At 37.3% G+C, this 9,263-nt stretch overlaps 2 protein-coding genes across 5 annotated transcripts; one reads left to right on the top strand and one right to left on the bottom strand.

Moving 5' to 3' along the window:
* Positions 1-62: 62 nt before the first annotated feature.
* pigb (phosphatidylinositol glycan anchor biosynthesis, class B) lies at positions 63-6,901 on the bottom strand. Of its 2 annotated transcripts, XM_066684874.1 has the most exons (13): positions 6,808-6,901; positions 6,516-6,672; positions 6,159-6,288; positions 5,688-5,805; positions 5,378-5,482; positions 5,007-5,137; positions 3,597-3,737; positions 3,169-3,220; positions 2,757-2,968; positions 2,429-2,493; positions 1,895-2,114; positions 1,059-1,239; positions 63-284 (listed from the first exon to the last, which is right to left on the bottom strand). In XM_066684874.1, exons 2-13 carry the CDS (start codon positions 6,628-6,630, stop codon positions 174-176), a joined length of 1,581 nt encoding a protein of 526 aa, XP_066540971.1. In that variant the 5' UTR covers positions 6,631-6,672; positions 6,808-6,901; the 3' UTR covers positions 63-173. The 2 variants fall into 2 exon arrangements, with proteins under 2 accessions (XP_066540971.1, XP_066540969.1); XM_066684872.1 differs by lacking the exon at positions 6,808-6,901 and having other exon boundaries at positions 6,516-6,757.
* A 233-nt stretch (positions 6,902-7,134) lies between these two features.
* Positions 7,135-9,249, top strand: LOC136709556 (protein PIGBOS1). Of its 3 annotated transcripts, none has more exons than XM_066684878.1 (2): positions 7,135-7,180; positions 7,900-9,249. In XM_066684878.1, the coding sequence occupies exon 2, from the start codon at positions 7,961-7,963 to the stop codon at positions 8,207-8,209; it is 249 nt and encodes an 82-aa protein (XP_066540975.1). In that variant the 5' UTR covers positions 7,135-7,180; positions 7,900-7,960; the 3' UTR covers positions 8,210-9,249. The 3 variants fall into 3 exon arrangements, with proteins under 3 accessions (XP_066540975.1, XP_066540974.1, XP_066540976.1); XM_066684877.1 differs by having other exon boundaries at positions 7,142-7,243; XM_066684879.1 differs by lacking the exon at positions 7,135-7,180 and adding an exon at positions 7,277-7,516.
* Positions 9,250-9,263: the final 14 nt, after the last annotated feature.

Raw genomic sequence — 9,263 nt, 5'->3', positions numbered from 1 at the left:
GTAAGTTTTTTAAAGCATACAATACATACGTGAGATTTTCTCATGTTTTTAAACACATTTTTAAAGAAAAGACAAATGAAAGCATACAAAATCAAATATTTAATTAGAAAAGCTGCACAAATCTGTCAGTTTCATGTTCATGTTTTAAAAAAAAATAAATAAATACCCTCGAGTTAGTGTCTGTAAATCAGGATCTTCCTCCCCACTCGTCCTTCAGGGACATGAGTGTGGAAAAATTCAGCTTGCTTCACAAACATGTTCCCATCCAGGAAGGCAGAAATATCCTACAAATGGTTGGAGAAAAGTATAGTAGAGTCTTCATTAACACAAACTTGCTCATATGTTGCATTGTTTAAAATGGAATGAAACTGATTTCTCACTTAATTAAAACATAAAGAGTTTTGTGTGAAACGCTCTGTTCTAGAGAATCATACTCCATCAAAGATTGTTCACAGTGGTGGTGAATGCCCAGAAACAGGAAATTGAGACAGTGAGACATTTTTTTGGGGTTTTGGGCTAAAACTAACAAAAGCTGTTGTTAAGAAAAAAAAATAGTCCTTAAGAACCACTATGTTCTATCATCATCATTCCATACAGTGGAGTTAAGAAATAAGTCTGGGCAAAGGATCGTGCCCGAGACATCTCCTCATGCACATTCCATACCCTATAAATCCTCCTCAATCTCTTCGATCACTTGTGACAAACTTCGCATCTCATTGCCACCTCCCTTTCTTCCATGACCAATTTTTCTACTGAACGACAAGGAAGGGTCAGGCACTTTGCCCACAGCCTTCTCAGAGCTCACCTTTCCTAGCTCAGACTCAGTTTTAGGTGTGGTCCATGTGTGCCCCCCCAAAAAAAAGCCTATACATGCAGAGGTCACAAAGTAAACACTGACTTTGTGTTGTGGAAGTGGAGAAACTGGGTTCTAATTAACACCACCAGAAATTTGAGTTTCTCTTCATTAAACTACTTCATGATTATTTACATTTTACCCATTAAATTCCGCAGATATAAAACAAAAGTGCCACTGGCTTTAGTTTGTGTTTTTCAAATACCTTCTCCAGTAGATCGAAAATGACCACATGTGAAGGCAGTGTGGATTTGTTGGGGAACGCTGTTCTGAGCCAGTGGAGTGGATCAGAGTAGAACAGGGCTGCTTCCTCTATATAATCCTCACTTTCTGTGAGATCTGGTGGACATTCCAGGAAGCGCAGTTTGATTGGACAGTGGAGGTGACTGAACAAACCACAGAAACAATTATTTTAGTGCAGTTTTAGTGAGGTAAACAGCTACTATAACTAGCATACCTGTCAAATGTGTATATACTTTCTATACACAAGGTATATACATAAATAATATTAATAAACGTCACTATTTCATAGTTAATTAAATTAAAGGGCAAAACATGGAAACAAGGACAAAAGACTGAATGATTCATTATATGCATGTATTATATTAAGGAGTTAGAGTGATGTAGTTTTTCTCTGCAGTTCACTTGCAGGTTATTGTCTTCCCACCCTCTCCACTCCCAGTAATCTGCCTGTCTGAGCCCACCACTAGCAACTAACAAAAGTACCCGCCTGATCAAGCCCACAGAATCATTAGCTGTTTGCTGGCTGTGGCGCAATACTTTGGGAATTTGATACCGCTGTTTAATGCATGGATCAAGCAGAACCCGCAGACAGAGCTGCCTGTGCAGAACCCTAAATTAATGCACATCAGAGAAAGGGGAGAATCTGCAATGCTACTAATGGTAGCTACGTTATTTACTACTAAGTTAATTATTAAATGCAGTGAAGGATGTAGGTCATTTAAAAAAAACAAATACTACATTAAGATTATGCAAAACAATTCTGTGTTATGTGGTCAGTATTTTTTTCATCTGACTAACCTGTACAGTGGAGTGGAGTGACAGGGCATGAGGAACAGGACATCTGGGGCAGGTGAGCTCTGGAGCTCAGTGGTATCACACAGGTGCTGCAGATGACCCATTACATCCAGAACACCGCGCTGATGGACTAAGCCAGTGTATAAAGCAGGAATTAGGTTCAGAACCACCAGAGCAGCTGCAGCAGACTTCCTCCAGCTGTGCAGCTTTACCAGAGATAGACCTGGGAGGGAAAAAAATAAAAATAAAGAATGTGTGTGTGTGTGGATTGAATGTTGAATGGAATGCTGTTCTGTGTGGTGCTGATTGTAAAAACATCCCTGGGTTTCTAGAAAGGTGCAATATAAGTGTAACCATAATAACATTTTAGAAATTAATAAATAAAAATAGGTCATTAAAATGTTATGTATTATACACAACTTTAACTTAACGAGCCCTGTTCAAATCTAACTAGACTGATGAAATATTTAATTCAGAGGACTGGTCATCTACCCTGAGGCTTATGACCACAAATTAGGATAGGTTTAAAATACTTACCACAAAATATCATACAAAATGGAAGCACAGGATATATGAATCGGAACTCCTTGTGTGCTAAAAAGCTGCAAAAATAAACAAAATCTGATTATCATTGACCCTTATGACAAGTCTTTTTTTGTGTCTGCTCTATTCCCTTGTTCTATTTTCCATTCAGGATACTTTTTCCCATTTTTCCTACAATGTTTTTCTTTTGTGTCTATTTCCTTTTCTCAGTGTGGGCTTCTGGACAGCTCCTCATCATTTTCACTGGTGTTCTTTGGGCATCCCTGTCCTATGTATATATGTGTCCTGCATTTAATTAATTTGCTATTCATAATCCACACACCTGTAAACTAGTAGAGTCCAGACAGTGCTGAAGAGCAGAATTCTATTTCTCTTAGAGCTCAGAGAGCAACCATGAAGGAACAAAGGCAGGTGAGGGCCAATAATGACCACAAAGCCCTGAGTGAGGTACCAGTGCCACGGGTGAGTCCCATAAAACTCGCCCACGTTGTGCAGCACATTAAACTTCAAGAAATTCCACTGGACAAATATCCACTGTGAAGAAACAGCAAAATCAGGCAAAAATAAGAGTACAACCACATTTAACACACTTTAAAACAACTCTTCTGTTTTGTTTAATTATTTACACAAATGTATATATCTATCTATATATATATATATATATATATATATATATATATCACAAATGGAAAAAGTGGTAAAATAATGAAAACATGTATCTGGAAAATCCTTACCTTGCCATAGAATATACAGTCAATCAGTGTAGAAAACAGCAGCGTCAGAGCTCTGTGACAGAAATGACATAACTTAAATCCACCTTAAAATAAAGTTTGTTTCAACAGTACTAAAAAAGTTTATATATTAAAAAATGCATCTCAGAGTGAATAGAAATTCATTTTAGTAGAGTAAGAGTAGCAAGTATCAAAAGTTATTGTTGCGGTCTATGTAAGATATTATTTAACACATCTTCTACACAGAGTACATCTACAAATTTGATGACTGGAGATTCTGTTACATTTACTAGTATTTTACCTAACATGTTTCTACATTAGGTTCCCAAACCTTTGCACAAAAATCCACTTCTACTGCTATTCCAGCAAGATTTTATCAAAGAATAACTAGTACAGAATTTCTCCAACTTTTTCAAGTTAAAGACACTTACGCAACAGGAAGGCCCTGCTGAGTGATGAGCTTCAGCTTGTTCTCCTCATGCCACAAGTGGTGAAGCAACAGAGGAAACCAAACGATTAAAGCTGTGGGACGGACGACAACAGCCAGCGACACCAGCAGCAGGTACTTCCAGCTTCCACAGAAAACAACAGAGAAAACGACTTAAAAGTGTGATAAGGAGAACTTCACCTTTCTTAAATATGAATGAGAAAACTATATAATGAAAGTATAATGGTAAGTGATGGTGAAATGTGAAGGATTTTGGTCACACGTTGCCTGGTCAGACAATTTTTAAAACTTTTTTCCTTCAGAAGTGAAAGACAAAAATTGTACAATGCTGAGAAATTTGACAAAAAACTGAAAGTCATTGCCTATTCCAAATGTGTTCAGATTTGTGGGTCTCTTAACAATATCTTGCAGCGCAGGACTAACTTTCAGTTTCCTGCACAGGAGCTGGCAGTTAAACCATCCAATGACTGCATGAGTAGGACTACATGCGTGGGGGACAAAGTACACGATCCATGTACTTGAGTTAAAGTACAGATACTCAATGTAAAATATTACTCCAGTAAAAGTAGAGGTCCTCGATGTAGATCTCCACTTGAGTAAATGTACCCAAGTATTTATCTTCAAATGTATTTAAGTATCGAAAGTAAAAGTACCACGATTTATTATAGTTCTAATGTCCTATTCTCACTTTTGTAACAAGACTCATGCTTAATCAACACATTGTAAGAGAGGTTAAGAGACACTAGTAACACCCTTAACATGTTAAAACAGTTTAAAATGTCAGTTTAACAGTTAAAATAAAAAGTCTGTCTTTCTTATTGCTTGGTTTTAGGTGAAAAACTTGAGGTTCACTTGTTGTGGTGCTCCTACTGTATCTGTCTCCTGGCAACGGTGCCATGCCTAGAGCTCTGCAGAACCAGGAGATTTGTTCAGAAACATCTCACATAAACCAAAAGAAATGGTTTCATAATGAAGTGGAGTTAAAGTAAAATCAAAATAAAGTCATCCAAAATGGAAATACTTCAGTAAAGTACAGACACATGGAAAAAAAAAAAAACTACTTAAGTACAGTAACAAATTTTTACTCCACCACAAAATCCAGCAAAAAAAAATAATAAAAAATTATATATATATATATATATATTTTTTTTAATATATATATTAATAATCACTCAATAATTAAAAGAAATAAGCTAAATAAAAAATATAAAAGTAACAAACGACTGCAATTGTGCATTAATATGCTGCAAAATACTAGAGCTTGAAAATGGTCAGTCGGCCTCTGGTGTGTGTGTGTGGTGTTAGTGCATGCCCTTTGGCGGAAGCAAGTTTAAGTAATCTGTCCTATGTAGACCTCTAGTTCAGTGAAATAATCTGATATGGTTTAACCAACCTATTGTGCAACCTGGTGCCATCTAGAGGATAATAACAAAGAGCCAGAATGGTGAGGGTGGTCTCCATACTGTTAGTGATGGTCCGGGTGCAGCAGTACCAGGTAAACCAAGAGCAAAGCTGGCAGAAATACTGCACACACAAAAAGAGCTAATACAAATATATTCTACCAATAAGTATTCACCATGGGAAAGTCACAGTAAGTAAACTTTAACCAACATATTTATATTAGCTATTCTTCTGCCCAAGACTGACTGAAGACATTGTAATTATGATATCAACAAATCACACTAGTCTACACTGAATACAGAGCATTTATATATGCTGTAGCTCTAATAATCACTTCCACACTCTTTGAGGACATTATCTTACTGTCCATTTGGCCACTTCTGGATTCTCCAGCTTCCATACGAAGTCGTAAAGTTTGGCATCTGCAAATGCTGCAAGAAGTGACTGCAGAACACGAGGTAGAAGAATCTGATCCATGAGATAGAGAGAGACAAGAAATACAATATCCTGTCTATTTACCTGCAACCCAGGACTGCCTACTTTAATTGATTAGGTCAGTTATTCTTTTAAAAAGGGCCCATATCATGAAAAGTAATTTGATGTATCATGTTAACACTGGTGTATGTGAGTAATTATGTGATTGTATTTTTGTGATGTACTGCTGATCACTTACCAGTAGCCGAACACTATCATAATTAAGCAGATCTAGTATCTTATATATAAGAGCGAAGATGAGCGGGTAGGAATAACCTCGAATTCCCTCTTTCCATTCCCAAGTCTCATAGCCATACATAACAACATAAGTCAAAGTTTTAAACACACATAGCAGGACACAAACACTATGGATCCGGAATGTACATGTTTAAAATGTGTTTCATTCAAAGACACCTGCACCCACTTTAAGAGTTTAAGAGTTCATTACAATTACAGTATTTGTTAGAGTTCAATCCAAATTTGAATGAACACGTTTTTTCTTCATAAAGTGGGCAATCCCAAAACACATCTAGTGCAGAATCATATTCAAGTGACAGACCAATTGCTCTTTAGTAACATAAAAAGGCATTGAAAACGTGCATATACAGTGTATGGCCAGCAGTGTGTCAGTAGTAGCTGAATGTATCTTTAAGTGACTCAGAAAGGATATTTGAAGACCATCCGATGAGAGATTTCAAGCGACTGCCAGTATTCATCCGGAACAAAACTGGTCTGGACCAGGAAGCAGTTCACAAGCCGAAAAATCACAGACAAAACCAACACATTGACCCCAAAGAAACCTGGAATTAGAAAGGGGGGAAAACCCTATCTATCATATTTAAAAGAAATCTTTAGTGTAATGCATGGAATACAGAACTAATCATACCGTATCAGAACCTGACTAGACTGGTGTTTATGAAGCTGTGTGTTATCAAATCCTCACAGAAATGTTCCAGTATCTAGATAAAAGCCTTCGCAAAAGAAACGCAGGGGAACAGGTGTATATTTTGACGGTAGTAACACTCACCGTGCCCTGGCTGGTCCTGGTGGCTGTTGTTGTAAAGTTTAGATTTCCTTGCGCGCAGTTTCACGGTGTCAGAACCGGAGACACGGAACGGAACTCGAGCTCGGATCCTGTCCATCGCCGCGCACAGAGTTAACACTCATCCTTCTGTAAACACGCCCTCAGACAAACACATAAACAACACATAAACAAACAATCCTCCGTGAACACCGCACCACAGTTTTTCCGTGTCTGTGTAGTGACGTCACGCCAGCGGAGACGGAACGTTAACTGTTTAATGTCCAAATCACAATACCAGCACAAAGTTGTCAGGATCAAGTGCTCTTCCGGTCACCGATTGCGTCCTAATGCCTTGAAAGTGGCTTATAAATTTAAACCTATGCAATTGGATCTATATCAGATATTCCTCAGTCTCCACTCACTCTGCGATTCACCTGCAGCTTATGTATTTTCTTATTAGGGTTATGACATCAGAAATCCTGGCTGTCTGAATTCTCCTGTATAAGAATATCGTTGGAAAAAGAGAATCAAATGTAGAAGTTATGAGTATGTAAACGAGAATTATTTCAATTTATTAAAATGAAATACATTTTGTGTTGTGTGAAGTAGTTTGTCCTCTCCGCGCTGCCGTACCAGAGCCGACCTTCCTGTCCTGTGATGGCAGCGAGGTGAGTGCGGAGAGAAGAGAATAGCCGCTGAATACACCTGTTTTTTATTTGTGATTTATTGAGGTAAATCCTCCAAACCTATGACATTAATGTAGCCATTCATTGGCCCCGTCTCCGCTGTGTTTATTCGTCTCAGATTCTTTGCGGCTACAGCTACTATCGCCTTAGCACACAGTGAACAACAGTTACACTTAAAGGGCAAGTTCACCAGAATTTCACAAATCCCGTATTCCTCATTGTCTGGGCTTTAAACAGTGTCAGAGAGTGTTTTGGTCTGAATTGTCGAGGAACTCGTGGACTCAAATTTCTTTCCCATGATGGCGAATGGAACCAGAGGTTTTCATTTCTACACATCATTTACAATTACATCATTTTATTTCCTCTTCACAAACAATAGTGGACACCAGTGTTTTAATTTGGGATGCTAATGATAGGAAAATGGGGCTAAATGGCCACTTCATATGGGTGACAATTTCTATAGTGCATAATCTGATTCATTTTGTGGTTTACAATGCAGTTTGGTCATTCATCTCAGGAGTTGTGTTTTATAGGAAAATGTAAAAGTAGTAAATAAACACTTTTATAAATATTGTTGGCTACTTCTTTGCAGCACATATGATTTATTACATTTTGAATTACTGCAGCAGTAAAACTCATGGTTATGAAGAGCTGATATTATGGCTTCTAACCCAGCTGTGCTTTTCCCTCTTTTTTGACAGAGCACAGAGTGTTACACCAGATGATTCTCTGACGGACTGAGGAGCTTCATATAAACTCACCATGCTTCCAAGGCGGATCCCGTTCAATCAGATAGCTTTTGCCACATTGCTGGGAGTGGCTGGAGGTGTCTATATATACAAACCCATGTTTGAGTTGCCCAGACAGCCCGAAAGTGTTAAGAAAACTCAGGCAGTCCAAACAAATTCAGAAAATAAAGGGCAGGACAGAAACAAACAAGAAGACATGGCCAACCCAGCGACTAATGCAACAAATTCACCAGCAACACAAGAGTCAGCTGCAGAAAAATGAAGGAAAACGCAGTCCCTGAGTAAGGAATGTCATCATAACATAAAGTGGATCAAAACGGTGTACACCACACTTTTATCTGTATCTATGTGGAAAGCCTTAATATTCTGTAAACATTTTTGTTTATTGTTTTTTGCCTAAGCATCAAGTGAAAAAAAGAATGTTTTGTAAAATGTGCTATTTTTTCTGTTTATTTTCAGGTTTTATATATGTCAGGCTTATATATTAATTGGTTATATAATTAAAATATAAAAAATATAAACATTTAATAATAATATGAATATATATTATTATATATATATTATTATATATATTATATATATATATTCGTTTTAATGATATTTTTCCGTATTTTGGCCACAAGATGGCACAATATTACCAACTGTTGGGGAAAAAACTGATAAACGTTTTTAACGTGCTGTTTCAACATTTCCTTGCAGTTCAGTTCATGTTCTGCAGGACTGTAATATTTATTCTGGGTGAAGAAAATAATATTAACAATTCCCCTCAAACATATGCATAAACACAGGCGTTCATGGTGTGATGTTTCCACTTATTAAAAGCAATTTGCAGTGGTATGCAAGACTTTGTTTTCCCCTGGGGTTGTTCTACAAAGTAGGAGGATATTCCACAATTCAGGATTTCTTAGTGTAGCCAGATAACTTAAATCCAAAGTCAAATGTGCCCGATGGGGAAAACACAAGCGAGAAATTTATATTGGGTGATGCTTAGATTTGGTAAAGTTCTATTTGTGTTAAATTTATCCGACCAAGAAAGCCTGCTTTGTGGAACCCCCACTGAATTAAATGTTACGTTTGTTTAAAAATGTCTGGACATTTTAACGCACATTTAATAACATACAGGCTTTAACGTCGGGAAAAGACATGCCGTTTTGGTATGTTAACTAAAATCCCTACAAATATTCACATAAATTCCCCATATAATATATGTAAACGTCACAAAATATAAAATCCGCTAAATAACATTTAATCGGGGTGGACAAACTTTAGGAAACTACTGTGTGGCGTGCTCTTTTCTGCCCAACATCCTGAAGGAG

The sequence above is a fragment of the Hoplias malabaricus genome, chromosome 11, assembly GCF_029633855.1.
Source record: "Hoplias malabaricus isolate fHopMal1 chromosome 11, fHopMal1.hap1, whole genome shotgun sequence".
Classification (NCBI taxonomy): Eukaryota; Metazoa; Chordata; class Actinopteri; order Characiformes; family Erythrinidae; genus Hoplias; species Hoplias malabaricus.
This window is presented reverse-complemented; position numbering and strand designations above follow the sequence as displayed.